Source organism: Botrytis deweyae (assembly GCF_014898535.1).
Source record: "Botrytis deweyae strain B1 chromosome Unknown BDEW_002, whole genome shotgun sequence".
In the NCBI taxonomy this organism is placed as follows: domain Eukaryota; kingdom Fungi; phylum Ascomycota; class Leotiomycetes; order Helotiales; family Sclerotiniaceae; genus Botrytis; species Botrytis deweyae.
The window spans coordinates 859,353-879,401 of NW_024066209.1; the positions used below are offsets into that span (position 1 = coordinate 859,353).

Below are 20,049 nucleotides of genomic sequence, written 5' to 3' on the forward strand. Positions count from 1 at the left end.
ATCATTGCAAATCGACAAGGTGTTTTCTTCAGCTCTTAAACGTACTTTGAGGACAAGCGGTTCGGGTGTTTCAATTGCGGCTGCTGCTTGTTTTCAACAGAAGAATTCCGTCAAGAGTAATACTGCTGCAAATTTGCTAGGAAGAAATATAGAGAGAAAGATGCATAGTAAGGTTGTTAGTGAGTATCCCCTTCTCTTTCACTGTGGCGGGGGAGGAGAGATGGGAATGGGACGGGAGTGTGATGGAGAACTTGAGAAAATGGATGTAAAAGATGCGATCTACGAACCTATACTGATTTTGTGAAATAGTTATTGGCTCCGGCCCTGCGGCTCACACTGCTGCCGTTTATCTTGCGCGTGCGGAATTGAAACGTAAGTCTATATCCTGAGATCGGAAATCGAGAATTTATGGAGGGGTATCGGGCTGACATTCGGAATTCAGCTGTTCTTTATGAAGGTTTCCTTGCCAATGGAATCGCTGCCGGTGGTCAATTGACTACTACTACCGATGTAGAGAACTTCCCTGGTTTCCCCAAGGGCATTGGCGGACAAGAACTTATGGTAAGTGAAGCGCCACTGTTGACATGTATTGGGTAGAACTTCAACTGATGAATCTGTGTAAAGGACAACATGCGCGCACAATCCGAACGATTCGGCACCGAAATCATCACCGAAACCGTCGCCAAAGTAGACCTTTCCAAACGTCCTTTCAAATACTGGACCGAATGGGACGACAAAACAGAACACACAGCCGACTCAATCATCATTGCTACTGGTGCCTCGGCTCGCAGACTCGGTCTTCCAGGAGAGGAGAAATACTGGCAAAATGGTATCTCCGCATGCGCAGTCTGCGATGGAGCCGTTCCAATTTTCAGAAACAAGCCTTTGGTAGTTATTGGTGGTGGAGATAGTGCTGCGGAAGAGGCTATGTTCCTCACGAAATACGGATCCCACGTTACTGTTTTGGTCCGAAAAGATCATCTACGTGCGTCGAAAACGATGGCGAAGAGATTGCTCGCCAATAAGAAAGTTACTGTTAGATTCAACACTGTGGGAGGCGAAATCACTGGTGATGACAAGGGATTGATGACCCACATGGTTTTCAAGAACGTCACTACTGGCGAAGAAGAAAAGGTAGAGGCAAATGGGTTGTTCTATGCTGTAGGACATGACCCAGCTACCGCATTGTTCAAGGAGCAAATCGAGACCGATTCCGAAGGATATATTGTCACCAAGCCCGGAACCAGTTATACCAACATTGAGGGTGTTTTCGCTGCTGGTGATGTTCAGGATAAGAGATACAGACAGGCTATTACTAGTGCAGGTATGTCATTTATCTATTTTTGTAGACTTTGTCAGAAAAAGACTAATTATATCTATAGGATCCGGATGTATAGCAGCTCTCGAGGCCGAGAAGTTCCTTGCTGAGCAAGAGGATGCCGAAAATGATTTGGAAAAGGCAGACGCAGAAAAGGGTAGCAATGTTGTTGTTCCTGAGTACAGATCCAACCCTTTGCTTTAGATTTTTCTGTCATTGGCGAGTTCAATTTTTTGGCATGGCATTATAGATAGAAGTCCTGGCATGGATATCCCTTCAGTTCAATTTCGTTAGAAAGAATAAAGAAAGAAATATATTGAAACTATCGTTGATTTTCTTTAGCGTTGCTTTTGTGTGTGCTTTTTTTTGTTTTTCCTTTCAGCGCTTTCTATTTGTTCTTTTCATTGTTTTGAAAAGGCCGCCTTGAAGACCGATCTACATCGGTCTCTACCCTTATCGTGTAAAATCCCAACAAATTGTTCGAGACCTAGTTGGTCGGTCATGAATGCGGTGGCTCGAAAAATTCGAGCTTCTAGATTCTTGCATATGAGAGGACGGTTTGTATGGACGCAGGCGGTGCAACCGAGTTGTAAGCCTGGAATTATTGTGTGGCAGACTATCAACAGGGCACGAGTGAAGCAGTTAGCCGATGAAATAAATGCATTAATGATACAACCATTTGGAAGACCGAAACTTGACCGAGACCTCATGGGAAGAAATTTATTCCAAGTTATAAAGTAGGCCTGTGCCGGTATTGATTGTGAGTTTGACTCGGATTGCTTTTCTTGTTATCTGGAATTTTTCGACTTTTGAAAAAAAAAAAAAAAAAAAAAAGATTTGATTTCTCATCTCTTGGTTTGCTTCCATCGTATCGATTTCTAGATTTTACTCGAATTGAATTATTGCAAGAGTGAGCTGAGCGCATGCAGAAAGAAAGATGTCGACTACATTCGCACTTACATCCGCATCCGCGCTGGAAACTCCCGTCATCGTCATCGATACCTGTATGGTAGGTGCAGATTTTGAGCATTGCTCTTCTTCCTCCTCTTCTCCTTTTACTCCCTCGCTCTCCTCTCTCTCCCCCTCATCGTCTCATTCCCCTTCCGTCTCGACTTTTCTGGACATTCCTCGGTTTTTCAGGACCGCTTCACCCTCGACGAGAAATCTACGAGTTCATCGCGGGAAGGCGATTCCCCCTTCTCCGGTCACGCCGCTGACGCCGGTTAATAGTCCCGCGTCGCCGGAGGTGCGAGATGGGTTTTTGGAAGTCCCGGATTTCGGTGTGGGTAGTCCGAGTGTGAGGTGTAAGGGTTGGGGTATTTTATCTTCTTCTTCTTCTGGTGAGTGCGAGTGCGAGGGTGAGGGTGAGGGTGATGGGGAGGGGCCTGGAATGGAGAGGGGAGAGTTGGTGGTGAGTCTGGTTGCGCCGCCGAATACGCCGTGTTCGCCTTTGGTTTTTGGGCGGGTGGAGAGGGGGGTGATGGATGAGGGGGGGGAGGAGTGTGAGGTTTTTGTTTTGAGTCTGAGTGAGAGTGAGAGTGAGGGTGAGAGTGAGAGTGAGAGTGAGAGTGAGGAGTCTCGAGATACTTTTCGAAATACTAGTGGGTATTCAATAAGAGAGCGTGTTTTGGGGGATATCCCGCAAATTGTGGTAGGGTTTGAAGAGGAGGGGTGGGGGCAGCTGGGTGTGCAAGCGCATGCGGGAATGCATGAGGGGTGTGTGGTGGAAAGTTGGGAGATGGAGATGGAGATTCAGCTGTGGAATTGATTGACTGCATTATGGATTTGGTGATGATATAGATCATAGGAGTATCTGTGATGGAGTGATTGGGGATTTACAAAATTGGTTCGCTTCATGTAGCGTGGTGTTTGGGGCTAGCGATGCGTGGTGCATTTGCTGGGTATTGGAAGTTGATACTTGATACGTAGAATCATACCAAAAGTTTGGATTTGTGTCCTTTTTCGTGTGCAATTATATCCTCTAATGTTATAACTGGGTAGCTGGTAGTCTTGGTTCTCATAGTCAGATTGAGTTCTGCTCATTGTGGTTGTTCTAGGCTTGGATGTTTCACAATCTTCTACTGATTGCAAGTCAAAAGAATGTTTCGTGAGTGACTGAGAATGAAGCTTAACTGTTCATCAGGAATTTGAGATGTGAATCGGTGTGTGAAGCTAGCTCGACATTCGCTATTGCTAATCCATTTACATCTTGTTATTTTATCCATGCTCTTAGTGTTTGTTTGACATCTTGATATCTTGACGAGTTAGCGTTGATATAAAAGCCTCGATCGGGATAAAAAGTTTAGTAGAGGAACATGGAATGGAAATTGATTTGATATGATAAGATTGAAGCACAAATGAAGACACTCTTGAGAGGTCAACTTCTGGACTGAGTCGATATAAAAATGAAAAACATGGTTTGAGCAGTAAAGAAAGATTGCGGAGTTAAAGGGGGGAGCTTTGCGATCATTTAGTGGTGCAGCGAGCTTCGATTGTGATGGGAAGTAGCGTGGCTTGGTTCTAGAAGGATGAACCGATGCTATGGTTCGAGATATCAAGAATTTGCGTTGGCTATTATAGACAAGAAGTTCAACTTAGCCTGCTTACCTAGGTCTTTGATGGCATATTTGTTTAGGAAAGAGGGGGATCGAATTTATGACCGTGTCTCGGTGAGTGAGATGAAGCGGTTGGTTTGATGAACGAGGGTAGGGTAAAGTAAGCGAAGTTTTTATTTGTGTTTGTGTTGGAAGTGGAAGCTTCTATTTATCTACTTTGGATATCCGTGTTGTGATCTTACTTCAGAGATCTATTCAGTTGAATTATACTGTAGTTATAGGAGCAATATTCATTAAGTCATTTCTCATGCATAGCTTTTTTTGGGTTAGCTTATAAATCGGGTACCCCACTTTCGGGCTATCCCTCTTTTGGGCTATCTTAAAAATTCATATTATATAGTTTTAAAATATTATTTATTCAACAACTATTTAATATCATAATAAATACTTGAGACTACACTTTCATCATTATTATTAATATCTCCCATATCAATTTCACAATCTTTTATTGCAATTTACATTTTTCTAATCTCTTTAATCTTAAAAAACTTCGAATTTGGACTAGTTTTCATTTTATACTTTTTTTTAGAAATGATTTGCTTTAATTAATACTCCAATTACTTTATTTGATACTCAGATTACAGAATTTCATAATTCTTAATATTAAATCCTTTAATAATCTTTTTAAAAAGCTAATAATAAATATAAAAATTGATTTTTTTGTTTTAAAGGAATATATACAAATATAATCTTAAATCATTAGTTTTTCGAAATATTTTAAAAGTTGAAATTGCGAATTCCCTATTCTATTAATATACAAGATTATTATTAAAATGTAAATTCTGATTTATAATTTCCTTATTATTATTTTCAAATAATAATTTGAATATAATAGATTTAATATAGTTTAGAGACTATAAATCTAAAGTTTTCTATTTAGATAGTATATTATACTTTATTAAACTATCCAATTGTATTTTCTAATAGTATATAAGGAAATTAGTCTTTCTAATTACTCTAAAATCTAATAAAAAGATCAATTTATTGAGATAATATTTATATGCTCTTTTAAAAGATAAAAATATGAATAAATCAAAAGGCTATAGAATGTATAATATATATAATAGAAGGAATAAGAGATATATATTGTATTTAAAGTATTTATATATAAATTTAATAGTTTTATAATTTCTATATCTATTTAATATAAGGAGTCTTAATTTATCTAGTAAGAAAAAGACTATCTAAAGTATAAAGACCTTTTTAAGCCATTTTAGGACAGTATTATTCGTAATTCACTCATTATCTATAATAATAAAATATTATTCTTTATAAAGCTTTAAATCAATCGAAAACTATTATTGTTATACTGATTTTCCCTTCAATATAATAAGGGAATCAAAAGCTTTCCCTACAACTAAAATATACTCTATAAGTAATATCCAAGTTTTAAAACCAGATTTCTTTTTCTAAATAAAACAACATTCTAAGCTTTCTAAAACTAGTCTATTTAGTCCCTAGCCTTTTTATATATCTGCTTTATTTATATTATACTAATATTAAGATTTAATATAATAAATTGAGGGTAAATCTAATTTTGGGAATTATTAATTAATAGTATTAATAATTACACCTTTAATATATACTAAATCAATCCTAACTTATCTTTTAATCCTAATCTCTAGATTCCTTTAAAGAAAGTTTATAACTCATCATTTCCTAAGTATAAAATCATTTCCTTTAATATCGAAAAGACATTCTCCAATTTCCCGAATTTGCTAATATATAGAATTAGTATTCAAAGATTTTTAAACTAATATTCAATTTGCCAATCGTTTCTCCTATATCGAAGCTATCTTTTATATATATTATACACCTTTTTTATAAAATAAATAACCATTTATACTGTTAGAGTTGATCCACTTTACCACTAACCCACAAAAGCGTGGAGTGTTCCGAATACGTTCGGAACAGTGGATCTACTATATATACCCTGTCAGGTGGTCGCTCCCTGACACTCACCCCCGTCTTGTGCGGACCCACCCGGTATGCGCCAATCAGGAAGGAGCTAGCTCCCTATAAACATAGGTCTATAAACATAGAATGCTAGAAGTGCAATAGCTGCAGCTGAACCAATCACCGAGATTGAATTCAAAGTACGATTATCCTCGTTCAGATTCACCGAATAAGAAGCTCAGAATAAGATACCCTTGTATTCGGAACACAATGTTAGAGTTGATCCACTTTACCACTAACCCACAAAAGCGTGGAGTGTTCCGAATACGTTCGGAACAGTGGATCTACTATATATACCCTGTCAGGTGGTCGCTCCCTGACATATACAGTTTTGAAAAGTAATTCTTAAAATCTTATAATTCAAAGCAACTTATTGAATTGAATATTCATTCATTACTACATATAAGGCCAAATTAATATTAATTTTGATATATATCTTAAATATAATATAAATAATAATATATCAAAATTTTAAATCAATTAATTCAAATATTATAAAGTTATTAAAGAATAAATAAGAAAGATCCCTTCTTGCAATAAGCTTTTTTAAGGTAGCCCAAAAGAGGGGTGGCCCGAAAGTGGGGTACCCGACTTAAATCACAAGTCAGACTAGCCAGCTAGAATAGTGAGCTTGATGTGGAAAACCATGCTGTTTTCGTGAAAGTTGATAAATTTGAACGGATGTGAAGGCTTGTATCTGGCTACCTAGGTACCTATTGAATGTGAAATGGTTGATTTTTGAAATATTTGCTGTGGTGAAGTGTATATCGTATACTACTGATGTGGGACCAGTGCGGCTAGCTCATACTTTCAACTTTGAGATGACTTGCGAGTTATATATGGGATTTGGAAAGAAAGCTTCGTATGGCCTAACTAAATTACAGTTTATTAAAAGTTCCCATCAAGCTCTGATTTTTTAGCCAAGGAATACTACATAATCCATGCAAAGTATCAAACAATCTTCACAAGGCACAGTATTAAATGTGTATGCAATGGGTCTTGCAGAGCCGATACATCCTCTCACTCTTCTGTTCTAATATACATAACCCCGCGAAAATTCTCAAGAGTTCTTCAAGAAGCTGAGGTAGAATGGAGTAACCGTCTTCTTCTTCTTCTTCAAAGTAACTTCTTATCTCACTCAACAGTTTATTGTTTCTAGTGGAGATGCAATTCTCCATGACTTTAGTCCTTGGTTTAGGACTCTCAGTTCAATGATACATACTTCCTCGGGCACTTAATAAAGCCAATGAGTATCCGGGATAAAAATGGTAAGAATTCTATTACTTACCTACATAAACAAACTCCAAAACTTCAATGTGTTTCGATAATCGAAAGTGTGCGAATTCTCTAACCGCTAATGCTAAAATCTACCGGTTTGGCCAAAAATGAATCTAACAAGCCTACATGGGCTCACACACCAAGTCTTTGTGTCTGCGTCTCTCTTGACAAGACAGAGGTCTTCGCCTATTTGGTTGCTATGTCCGGACAGCGTAGCTTGCGTACTCTAATCAGAATTGTAACCCTGGAACAAACGGCGAAGATGGTCTCGGCGATATCGGTGGGGGCTGTGCTGAGTTGGACACACACTTTACGACAGGCAGAATTGGAAGTGTCTATTGGTTCACACCAGCTATTTGCGAGACTGGAGAGGCAATCCTGGCCGGCTTCGAAGCGTTCGTTACCGACGCCACTAAAATGGCGCTCGATGGAATCATCGACGTCCCGAAATAATGGAGCGCTGGATATGGATAGTGTTGGGACTGGATCGAGTGGAAATTTGATTAGTGGATAGTATCGCAGCAGGGAGTGGAGGTTTCTTTCGAGTGTATTATAACTATCATTTCTATTGTATATGGTCAGGCAATGATTTGTTTTGCATTAATTTATGGCTAGCTTAATTTGTGATAAACTTAAATTTATGTGTAAAGAATTTGATTAATAGGCCAAGCTAAATACCAAACTAGCGCTCAGTTTTTCTTAAAAACTTGCTATTGGCGTTATCTGATTAGATAACTCATCAATCGCAGAGAATTGATTCTTTCAACAGACCGTATGCCTATAACTTTACAGGATGAGGTCGATAAGAGAAGTATCAGGATATAATTGCCGCAAGAATAACCTGTTTAGGGAAGATATGCAACTCTCTTCAATGGACTTCAAGTCTTCAAGTCTTCAATTCAGAAAAGATGCTTTGATCTCTCAACTCAAAAGCTTACTTCCGCCTTGATCTAATCTCCTGGAGCCCCCTGCATCTAGTAAGCGATACTGTAACCTTAACCTAGCCGAATCAGACCAAACGCGGTGAGACCTGCGTTAGTCTATTTCCAATCCACTTTTAATCCTCGACGTTCTCACGAATCTCGAATCCACCTACGTGCAAGATCTTCACTGGGAGATCCGCTGTTGTGTTAGAAGCACGGGTCGCATTGGGAACAGGAACAGAGCTTATCAGTTAGTAGAACTTCTCACAATTAGTGTACAGGATTAGACGCTGCAACGAGAGAATCAGAAACATAAGAGCTGCGATTTGAGAAGTTTGTTATTGGCGGTCTGATATGTTATCCATCCCTTGTGCTCTTGAAAAGGAGCATATCCCGTAATTCTGACGATATCCTTGTCGCGCTATGTATATCAAACGTCATCTCAACTGTTGGAGCGGCTTAGCGAACCCAATAGGGGCACAGATCCGTACCAAAGATGACTTGAAGATATGGGATTTATCTCTTTAGCATAATGACATAAACCGCTTTTTGGGTTATCCCTACTCCGTGCCCTAGATTTACATTCTGCTTTCATAACCGTTATTTTTTAGCCAGGCTAAGTTGTTTAAATGGAGTACCGAGGTATTGGCAGACGATAATTTATTCTACGCATATAGCTAGCATTCGGGTCAGCTCATCAAAAACAAAAAGTTTAATCGAGTATCGAGTGCGTGGTCTGACCCGGTCGCAATGCAACAGAGTGGCAACGAGTTTTCCTAACAGGTTCATTCTGCAACGGCGGAGGAATGGAGACCAACTTAGGATCTTACTTCAATCTGAAGAAGTATTATCTCCGTCTGCTGTGCCACCAACATCTTCTCATGTAATCAGATCATACTGTAGTTCTACCTAACAGGTTCCATGAAAAGATAGAATAGCAATCCTCACTTTCAAATTCCAAAAGATATACTAAGAAACAATGCTATAGCGACTGCGTTAACCTAGAATCTAACTTACCGAGGTCGAGTCTTGCGCCAGAGTACTTTGGTTCCAGAGGCAGATATGTCAGGCGAATCTCAGCAAGAGGTAGGCTACTTGCAGCCTAGATCATGATATGGACCAAGATACTAGTAAGCAAGGCTTGCATCATGAGGTTATTTTCGATGCGAGGTCTAATTCGATGCGAACCGCTAATGGTTTGACCTCTCTACGGTGTCTGAATAATCTCTGCTGCAATTTCAACATATTCAAGCAAATATCTTCTAGTTCACAATTTATACTGCAAATTAAGCTCTCCATCTTTCAATTATATAGGCTAACCGCAATCAGATTACCGTACGTTTTATTCCATTTGACTTGGCTGAATCCCGAATAACAATATCATAGCTCTTACAATTGCCTTTCGAGTCTTTGCCCTATTGCTGGGTGCGGTTATCCTATCATCATACGTAGAGCTCAAACCGCTGGGCCTCAATCATAACAGCCTGAAGCGAGTAACTATCAGGAACTATACATGGCAGAAGACAACTTGGCTCGAAGGATGAAAGAGTGTGGCTCGCTCCCGCCTCGATTGCCACTGCAATTTCAATACCTCTACTTATGCAAGCCATCTTGCATATGCCGAGCTCGCCTGTCTTAGCAATGTTATTTGTGAGTTCAACTCTTCCCCAAATTGAGGTTGAAACTTTACATTCTGCTGGTTAGCCTTTGGCGTGGATCACAGATAGGATCGTTTGATTTGCGTTTGTCTCCATAGCGAGACCTAGCAGAGGAAATATTCTCTGCGAAACAGGAGTAGTCATTGTTGCATCAACCGTCATTCTTTGGGAAGAGTATCGACTCACATTACTTGGTGTAATCTTTGGAGTAACTGGAATGCTTAACTTAGAATTCGCCGGTGTGCTATAAAATTGTCAAGATTGCAGTGATCGATGGGGTTGGGAAGATCAGTGGGAAATGGTGGCATCTTTATACAAAAGATTGCATCATAATGAGACGTGTGAGGAACCTGTCTTACTGTCTTATAAAGGACATTTTGTAGCTTCCGCAAATCGTATCAGAGAAATTACACTTGGCATCTATGAGGAATTGCTTAGTGCGATAACATCAAAGACTGGTTGGAGTCACAATGAGACCATAATTGGTAATAACTTGGACAGATCGGACGTACCATATTTCGGGTATACTGTTGAGAGACTTTAGAATCTGCTTTTGCGATGCTTGAACTTGCGGATCGCAACTATCTGTCCAAGTTTATTAAGTCTACGGAAAAGATTCGGTAGGATAGATGATTGTCAATGTTTAGAATGAAAAAATGTATTCGTAATGTTGGAATCAGCTCGAGCTTTAAGTTTTCCATATCTGACTCCAAGAATGTCTATTTTGGTCTTGGTGGTTAATTCTCTATATAATGGCAGTAACATATCATCGTTCAAGATTAATTGCTCAGTCTTACAAAGGCTACCAAAGAACTAGACTACAGATTCATTGCCGGTATCACTTCATCAAAGGTAGAGGACAAATTGGGTTGGACAACCAAATAATACAATGGGACTGAGTTGGAAGAGACGTAATATATTGTGCCAAGCATTAAATGATCGCAATGAGAATTGACGAATAAAACACTGAAGTTGCTACTTTCAGTAGCCTGTAAGAATATTATATATCGAATCCATTTACTACACAATGAAAATTCATAATCAAAGATTTCTGGAGATCGGACTGCATACTAAGCTGGTTCTCCTAGAAAAGCCAGCTTAAACTCGTTCAGGTTGTGTAACTTTCACACATCTTTGAGTGGTTTTTGCGCTGCTGCTTCTATCTTCATATGGCTTTCGAGCTGCATACCTTCTGTTAACCCCTCTTCACTCCTTTCGCCAGCCCCGGCCCTCACAACCTTCACAGCAGCATCCCTCCCCTTTCCTTCCAAAATCAACTCCATTTCCGTGTCCATCTTCCAGATTTTAGGATTGAAAGGACCATTAAAATGGGTCGGATGGCATACAAACCCCAGTGACCAGCCATCTACCCTTGGATTAGCCCTAGAAATATTTTCGAACAGCGATCTATAAAGGGGGTAGCTGTGCTCCGTAGGCGAGTAGCGACGAAGGTCAAGACATCCTGGCTTGGCATACAATAAAGTCCATAGTTTCGGTAGTTCTGGTGGACATGTAGGTGGAGTGACGATGCGAACAATGGAGGAGAATTTGTGGGTTTCTGAGGTGGATGACAGGCAGGTTGAGAGTGGGATTTGGAAGATTTGTGGATGGAATGTTTGAGTTAGTGCGAGAGTTGCGTTTTGTGGATTAGCAGATATTTGATGTGCTGCGGGGAGTTTAACTTTTGTGAAATGTGATTTTATGGCGGCTATTTCTTCTTCTGCATCCCCAAATTTCAATTCTTGCATTTCCTCAATCGCAGGCTCTCTATCTCCTGCTGCGTACTCATAGTCGGAGCATGTAAACAAAATCGACCACTCCTCCACGACCTCATCAAAAAGCGTAGCATTCCATCCAAAACTATCAGAGAGAACATATTTACCACGACATTCACGTTGAGTGAAAAGGTGCATGTATGACTTTTGACGTACAGGGCATTTAAGTGAACGCATGAGACGGGTAACATTAGCATATTCCGGAGAAGAGGACCAAAGACAGAACCCCTCGGGAAGCTTGCCTACTTGCGGACCAAGAATACCTGCGGGTGGAGGATTCCAAGTGAGACCCACTTCATTATCGTTGATAATAGGATATACGATAGTTCGAATGCGGCGAGCGTCCAGAGTTTGAACACCCTTTGTCTCTGCGAGGCTATGTAGCATGTCTCTTTTGATGCGAGCACATTTGTACATAATGAACCATTTCTCAACCCATCTTATGGGCTCAGTGGGTATCCAAATACCCACGTTAAGCATTTGATTCACTCCTTCCAATGTATGCCGAGGTTGACCGACACAATAAGCTGTGTCAAAGAGCAGGAGCAGGGTGTAAGGTTTTTGGCCATCAGGGCAAATGGGGTTCTCTTTGGCGCTAAGATCCGTATTCCCAGTGATATGAAGACAGGTAGAGATAGGGAGCGTGATTTTGTAAGAAGAGGGTAAGGACTGCACTAGAAGAACGGCGTATGGAGGTTCCTCATCTTTGGTGTAAATAGATACTTGATTGTTTGTGTCACTGTCAGTATTTATCGCAATTGGTTTTCTGTGGGTGTCATTGGAGACCCGAGTGGCATCAGTAGCCTCGTGAGTAGGTAATGGCGGATTCAAATTTGGTAAGGCACAGCCGGAGACAGCAAGGGAGGTGACAGTGAAAATTATAGATTTAAGTGATTGACGCCGCATGTTGGAACTAGGAAATGTATCAATAATGAGAATAAAAGAATGACAATCGCGATCACATGATTACAATAGCTTTGCTTCGAGTATTAAGCAGTCAGACTGTGCCGTAAAGCTGCCTAAAATGACGAACTCACACGGAGGCAAACCAAAATGGCACAGGATGCCGAAGGTAACCTTGCCAGTCCTAATTCGAACTAGGTACTTTTGATATTCGTGATTGGGAGACTTTCTCGCATTGGTCAACCTTGTGCTTATCTCTTGAAAAGATTGAATACCGATCTCTGTACAGTCAATCATTGCGTATCTCAATGTAGCGAATGAAAGATGGCTTGCAGAGGCGTACTGCTAGGAGACGAGCAGAAGATCTAGAGCTCCGTTCTTGCGATTCAAAGTCGTATTTGATGAAACATGCTCTGATCAAATCAAATTAGTGTCTTTTGGGCGGTGATGGATATGAATTCTGCATTGCTTCTCGTAGAAATCTTCACAGCAGTCTAAAATCCCGACAAGATTTTTTCGGTTGCGGTTAATCATGAAATTCGACATTGAAAGGAAAGGCATATTATATGCCGACGGATTTTGCGTCGACTTAAACGCAAATCAAACGTAGAAGGTAAAAACTTGCATTATACAGTGTTGTAGAGATCATTCAAATGGTCATTGTTAGTGGGGACATATTGGCAAACCAACCGTTGGTGCTGATCCTCTTATAAGTTTTGGGCTTTCGACGGATTCAATTTCGCCATGTTCATGCCCACGGACCAAATATCTGAACAACGCCAGCATAAATCAAAAAATGGCGAAATCTTTCAATACCTTGTTCCTGTTGAGTATTGTTCTTCCAACAATTTACTGGCTGTGGACAAAGATACTGGCTTGGTCTACCAGAAATAAAGCCGGATGCTCTTCTCCGGTCAAGTACAAACACCTCGATCGAATCTTAGGATTCGACCTCCTCGCGAAGAAGATGAAGTACACAAAGGCCGGAAAGCTACTGGCTTTAGACGATGAATTGTTCGCAAAATATGGAAAAACATTGCATACACTATTTTTTGGTAGAAATCACTGGATGACTATGGATCCTTTGGTTATACAAACTGTCGCCGCTACTCAAGCCGATAAGTTCGGAAGTGCGCCTTCGAACCGTAAGCCAGCTGGGCCGTTGCTAGGTGATGGCGCCTTTACCACCGATGGGCATATATGGAAGTGGTCTCGAGAACTTCTCCAACCCGTCTTCAGTCGGTCACAAGTTTCTCAATTATCAGGGTTAGAGTCTCATCTGCAACGCTTCCTTGAACGTATTCCTCGTGATGGTTCTACGATCGATATCCAACCTCTCGCCCAGGGGCTTTTCTTAGATAGTTCCATGGAGTTTATCTTCGGCAAATCGTCTGGTTCCCTCTCACCTTCCGAACAGTAGGTATTTAGTCAACTGATCTCGTTGAAACATGCTTACATAATACGTAGAACTGCCCAAGCCAAACAGTTCTCAGAAGACTTTGACGAGGGCCTTCGAGGAATGCGAAACAACTACATGCCAGACAAATTTTCATGGCTTGTTGGTCCCGACAAGAAATGGCTTGCTCAATGCGCCAAGATCCATGCTACCTTGGAAGGTTATATTGACGAAGAGATCAAGTTCCAAAAGCAGTCAAAGTTGCCAGGTACATCATCCAAGCCCATGAATGGCTCATCGGGATACCAACACGTTCTTCTCAAAGAGCTTGTTAAACAGTATCCGGACGACAAGACTCTCATTCGAAATGAACTCATGAACGTCTTTTTTGCAGCTAGAGATTCAGTAGGAACGGTCACTTCTAGCATGCTATTTCTCCTCGCTAGAAGTCCTGAAAGTTGGGGGAAATTGAGAGAAGAAGTTGCCGCTATCGCACCTGAGCAAGAATTGACTTTTGAGTTTCTCAAATCCTTAAAATATGTGCAAGCTGTGATTGACGAAAGTAAGTTGATATGGTATTCCAAAATAGATATTGAGATATCAGCTAACACATGGATAGCACTTCGACTCATTCATCCTGTCGATCGAGCTTGGAGAACATGTTTATCCACTTGTATCCTCCCACGTGGTGGCGGGAAGTCGGGGAACGATCCTATTTTACTACAACCAGGCGACCAAATCGAATTGATATATGGTTGTATGCATAAAGACAAAGATATCTGGGGTGATGATGCATCAGAATTCAACCCGGACAGGATGGTTCGACTTAAACACAGTTGGAAATTTATTCCATTTTCCGGGGGGCGTCGCACATGCCCGGCCCAGCAAAACGCATACACTGATATGGCGTACTTCTTGGTCAGGATGGTACAAGAGTTCAAGACTATCCATAATCGGGATGATTGCTTAGAGTATGTCGAGGAGTATGTTATGACCAAATCCAGTCGAAATGGAGTCAAAGTTGCATTCTCAGTCAAGTAAGGGTCTTTGGCCATCGATAACCTATGACAACCTGTACTCACCGTGCTGTATATACAATATGATAGGTGTGATTGACGTCGTGTTCAATCGAGCCAACTTGGAAACCAAATACCAGAAACGTTATTGACGCTGTCTTGAGAACTGCCTATGCACAATGTGACAGTTTGCAATCGTTTATTGGTGCGACAACTGAACCATGCTTACTAAGCTGAATTGATGTCGTCCACGTGACTATAGTCGCCCCCATTTTGGAAATTCAGGGTTCCTGATACGCTAGAGAAACGCGTTTGCTTTAAGCACCGACCCACCAGAGGGGCCGAGGAAAGCCAAAAATATCAAAATAAATGCTCGATACGAGTATCGTAGGTAGAAACTAATAATTCCACATCTGGCTGAATCCATCAGGAACCCCCCACAATTTGAATTGAACCCCTAATCAGGATTGCAATTCGTGTTATGAATAGTTGATATATTCTCAGTCTCTCTTTACTTTCTTGTATAAATTCCAACTTCTATACACTCTCTCACATAACCTTTACGCCTTGTCTATACCTCGTTCTTTGCCGCTACAGATCTCTCGATTCCATGATATGATTGAGCAATGAGTATTTTCTCATATGTGCGGAGCATTTATGCTCTAGATACCATCGATACACGCTTCACGAATTCTTCTTCAACTCCATATGAAATTGATCCTGCTGCAGCAAAGTCGAAACGAGATGACTCGAAACCAGGCGAAGGGGTACGAACAGACAGCAATGGCAGACCAATTGCCCAGCCGTCGAGATGGAATACCACAGAGTTTTATTTCTATTACTTCATCTTCTTAACGGTTGTGCCATACATGTTTTGGATCGCCTACGATGTGTCTAGACGTTAGTATATGACTTGCTTCTCTAGCATAGATAAATCTGACTGTTGTCCAGCTTCCGATCCCAATTACCATAAATACCAGCACCTTCTTTCTGATGGATGGATTCCTGGGCGCAAGATTGTATGGGTTATTTGAAAAAGTTAGCCGTGGCAAATGCTAATTGAATGTAGGATATTTCGGATGCACAATATTATAACTTTCGAACCAACGTACCATATCTCGCGATTCTCGTCGTTTTTCATCCTCTTCTTCGACGGATATATGAATTTCTCAGACCCATCTCTGCTCGAGTTGGATCGCCGAAACTAAACGGCAATAACACATACATATCTGTGGCGGAAGGCAATGCGAGACTTCAACAACGTGCCGGGTTCGACTTCATTTTTGCTTTCATATACCTCCTCGCTTTGCATGGATTTTCCGCTTTTAAAGTCATTGTGATAGTCTATGCAAACTACTGTCTGGCGACTCGACTTCCTCGAAAGTTTGTGCCTGTAGCAACATGGGTTTTCAATATCGGTATATTGTTTGCCAACGAGCTCTCAGATGGGTACAGATATACATCAATAGCACAATATGTGTCTCCCAAGAATGAAGCCGGTTTCCAACAAGGGGCTTTGTTGCATAGCTGGGCAGAGTGGATGGATAGTTATTCGGGCATCATTCCACGATGGGAGATTCTTTTTAATCTTACTGTCTTGAGATTGATCAGTTTCAATCTGGATTATTACTGGAGTTTAGAGAAAGGAGCTGGAAGTGCACTAGAGGTAGGTCATCATCAAAGTGCCGTCCGTATGCTCTCATCTAATACTAATGCGCAAAAGAAGAAGCAACTTGACCCTGCCAATCTTTCCGAGAGAGATCGCGTTTCGATGCCTGCGCCGGATAAGGACTACAATTATCGAAACTACTTCGCATATGCGATTTATGCCCCTTTATATTTAGCAGGACCAATTTTCACATTTAACGATTACATTTCTCAGTCGAAATATCGCCCTGCTAGCATAGACAGTAAACGAACCTTTAAGTATGGTATTCGTTTCCTACTTTGTTTGTTGGCAATCGAACTTCTCCTACATTTCGATTATTGTGTGGCTATTTCCAAAGGCAATCCCAACTGGTCTGATTACACCCCAGCTCAACTGAGTTTACTCTCATACTTCAATCTCCATGTACTATGGTTGAAGCTTCTCTTACCTTGGAGATTCTTCAGACTTTGGTCTCTCATTGATGGAATTGACCCTCCGGAAAATATGCTTCGCTGTCTTTCCGATAACCCATCTACTGTTCAATTCTGGCGAAGTTGGCATCGCAGCTACAACCGCTGGATCATCCGCTACATCTACATCCCTATGGGGGGTTCTTCATCACGAAATTGGAAAGCCCAAGTCCGATCAATTGTCAATTATCTCGTCGTATTCACATTTGTAGCATTATGGCATGATATAAGTCTTAACCTGTTGGTGTGGGGCTGGCTCATAGTTTTCTTCATGTTACCGGAAGTTATTGCTGGCATGCTCTTCCCAAGAAAGAAGTGGCTCAATGATCTTACGTATTACAGAGTCATTTGCGGTATTGGTGCAGTGGCGAATTTGATGTTCATGATGATAGCAAACTTGGTTGGGTTTGCTGTCGGTGTTGATGGGTTGAAGAGCATTATTTCTGGCATTTTCAAGGACTTTTCAGGTACGTTCTATTCAAATATTGACAAGGGGCATTCAACTAATCCAAACAATAGGAATTGTTTTCCTAATCACGGCCTGGGGTGCACTTTTTGTTGGATGTCAGGTTATGTTTGAAGTAAGGGAGAGTGAGCACAGAAAAGGAATTTTCCTAAGATGTTAGAAATACCATTGAGGCCAATATTAAGAATTGCAGTTTCTTTTTTCAACATTTGAGCTTCTATTATATCCTTGAACTGTTGATTCTTTGTTTCACTGAGAGATGACTCGCGTAGTTCGAAACTGATCTCTTTGAAATTCAATCGTTACCAGACGGTAAATAGTCCTATTTTATCCCGCAGAAGCATCACACTTCCTCTAGTCAACATCAAATCTGACTCTCTTCTCCTGTATCTCATCTAATTACCAATAGTCACTGGCACTTACAATAATTGATATCGTTTCCCACACATAATCTAATAGGAGAAAATTTCTGGCTAAATCCATTAACTCCATGGAGTTATGATGCCACAAGAAATGTAACATGCTCGCCAAATGATATATCCATGGACTTGAGCTGAGTATCTGGAAGTATCTCTTATCATTTAAAGTTGCAATACCCCTCTGATACTGAATACTCATCGAGTATCCATCTTAGTATTTCCACTCTACTTCGCGTCACAGAAATCATCTTATTATACAACTCCTCACATCATAACACCACATCAAGATGTCCACCGCCATTCCCAAAACCATGCGTGCCATCATGCTCCGCAATCCCGGTCCTCCCTCCTCTCTCCAAATCGAAACGATTCCCACTCCCACCCCCCAACCTGGCCAAGTATTGATAAAAGTTCGGGCGTTCGGTCTTAATCGCTCGGAAGTTTTTACAAGACAGGGTCACTCACCTATCCGGGAGGTTCCCCTCCCTAGAATCTTGGGCATTGAAAGTGTTGGCACTGTTGCTGCTGTTGTGGAGGAGGATGGTGCAGGGAAAGATGGATTGAAGGTTGGAGATAAAGTAGCTACATGTGTGGGCGGAATGGGCCGTGCTTTTGATGGTGGTTATGCGGAGTTTTGTGTTGTACCCAGGGGACAAGTTGTGAGGGTTGGAGTTGAAGCGGGGTTGGAGGAGTTGGGATGGGATATTTGGGGTGCATTACCAGAGATGATTCAGACTTCTGTGAGTCGTCTCTTGTGTGATCTAATTTTTGTCTTTCCTTATTCGTACACTCATACGTCTATGGTACCTGTTAATGATACTAACCACATCCCAACAGTGGGGCTCTCTCTTCTCCTCCCTCAAACTCAAGAAAGACGACTCTCTCCTCATCCGTGGCGGAACTTCCTCGATCGGTCTCGCAGCCGCAGCACTAGCATCCCACCACGGCGCAATCGTCACATCCACCACTCAACAACCATCTCGCACTCAACTTCTTCTCGATGCAGGTGCTCATCACGTTATCATCGATCCAGCATGCGGACTCATATCTCCCACCACAAATACCCGCTTCGACAAAATCCTCGAACTAGTCGGTCCCACCACCCTGGATGATTCTTTCAAGCTGTTGAAAGCGGGGGGTATACTATGTCAAGCGGGTATTTGTGGCGGTAAATGGATCTTGGAAAATTGGAATCCTTTTGCGCTGGGGGCGGTTTATTTCACATCGTATGCGAGCAGTGTGGATAGATTTTTGGAAACGCCTTTGGATAGGGTGGCGGGATTAGTTCGAGATGGGAAAATTAGAATCCCGATCAGAGCTTTTGAGGGGTTGGGAGAGATTGGGGAGGCGCATAGGATTATGGAGATGGAGGGGGCGGCGGGAAAGATTGTAGTGGTTGGGGTAGATATAAGTTGCTCGATATATTGATACAATGATAGCGTCTTGACACATACGACCATAGACTGAAGAGAATTGGGCATCCCGTCCGCTCTGCCATACACAAGCTTCAGATCGGTGGATTAGTAGTTGGGTGGGTGACCACCAGCGAATCCCCACTGTTGTATGTTGAATATTGTTTTGCTTGGTTGTTGAGAGGACCTTATGTGAACCTGTACCGTACTGTCTCTTTCTTACATCTTGAAACACGATGAATTGATCTCCTCCTTGATCTAATTCTACCCCTATTCATTCAGTTTTGTTCTTTCTCTTTCTCTTCATCTCACATTTGTTAGTCATTCGTTCTTGTATTTTTGAGGTTTTTCAAGCTTTGCTCCTCTTCGCATTAGACTTTCATCTTATCTCATTCGTCATTCATTGCTAAAGCTCTCCAGCTGTTTCAGCAAAGCCATTTTCAGATTGACCTTAGTTCAGTTTGCGTTCAATTCTGCCTCTCTTTCTTCAAGAATAGGAGATTGAATTTCTTTAAGTTGTTTCCAAAGCAGAAAATCCACCTTCTCTCATAAGTTATTCTTCAACAAGCGTTTGGCGTACCATTCCTTCCCAATTCTCCTCAATTGTTCCTCTCCTTCGCTTTCTGAAGTCACATGCATGTTCCATTTTTTTCATTCTAGATCGGGGTAATCTCGCACGTGATCTCTACGTCACTATCAAATCCCTTCGCCCTAGCTTTGGGGGGCGACGAATTAAGGAGCTGTTTTGCCAAGATTCGAAATGTTTTGTTTATTTTGACTTTTATGATGACTGCTT

At 41.2% G+C, this 20,049-nt stretch overlaps 6 protein-coding genes across 6 annotated transcripts; 5 read left to right on the forward strand and 1 right to left on the reverse strand.

Annotated features, from left to right (window-relative positions):
• Window positions 1-160: 160 nt before the first annotated feature.
• EAE98_000961 (uncharacterized protein) lies at window positions 161-1,522 on the forward strand (the record flags this gene model as incomplete). The annotated part of the gene is made up of 5 exons (XM_038948578.1): window positions 161-179; window positions 310-372; window positions 443-561; window positions 625-1,324; window positions 1,383-1,522. The coding sequence occupies 5 exons, from the start codon at window positions 161-163 to the stop codon at window positions 1,520-1,522; spliced, it is 1,041 nt and encodes a 346-aa protein (XP_038814844.1).
• A 5,724-nt stretch (window positions 1,523-7,246) lies between these two features.
• EAE98_000962 (uncharacterized protein) lies at window positions 7,247-7,681 on the forward strand (the record flags this gene model as incomplete). Its single annotated transcript, XM_038948579.1, has 1 exon — window positions 7,247-7,681. One exon carries the CDS (start codon window positions 7,247-7,249, stop codon window positions 7,679-7,681), a length of 435 nt encoding a protein of 144 aa, XP_038814845.1.
• A 3,191-nt stretch (window positions 7,682-10,872) lies between these two features.
• EAE98_000963 (uncharacterized protein) lies at window positions 10,873-12,429 on the reverse strand (the record flags this gene model as incomplete). Its single annotated transcript, XM_038948580.1, has 1 exon — window positions 10,873-12,429. One exon carries the CDS (start codon window positions 12,427-12,429, stop codon window positions 10,873-10,875), a length of 1,557 nt encoding a protein of 518 aa, XP_038814846.1.
• Window positions 12,430-13,222: 793 nt separating this feature from the next.
• Window positions 13,223-14,863, forward strand: EAE98_000964 (uncharacterized protein; the record flags this gene model as incomplete). The annotated part of the gene is made up of 3 exons (XM_038948581.1): window positions 13,223-13,842; window positions 13,894-14,384; window positions 14,442-14,863. The coding sequence occupies 3 exons, from the start codon at window positions 13,223-13,225 to the stop codon at window positions 14,861-14,863; spliced, it is 1,533 nt and encodes a 510-aa protein (XP_038814847.1).
• Window positions 14,864-15,464: 601 nt separating this feature from the next.
• Window positions 15,465-17,582, forward strand: EAE98_000965 (uncharacterized protein; the record flags this gene model as incomplete). The annotated part of the gene is made up of 5 exons (XM_038948582.1): window positions 15,465-15,738; window positions 15,790-15,857; window positions 15,908-16,504; window positions 16,562-17,423; window positions 17,476-17,582. 5 exons carry the CDS (start codon window positions 15,465-15,467, stop codon window positions 17,580-17,582), a joined length of 1,908 nt encoding a protein of 635 aa, XP_038814848.1.
• Window positions 17,583-18,128: 546 nt separating this feature from the next.
• On the forward strand, window positions 18,129-19,269 carry EAE98_000966 (uncharacterized protein; the record flags this gene model as incomplete). The annotated part of the gene is made up of 2 exons (XM_038948583.1): window positions 18,129-18,581; window positions 18,679-19,269. 2 exons carry the CDS (start codon window positions 18,129-18,131, stop codon window positions 19,267-19,269), a joined length of 1,044 nt encoding a protein of 347 aa, XP_038814849.1.
• Between the last annotated feature and the right edge of the window lie 780 nt (window positions 19,270-20,049).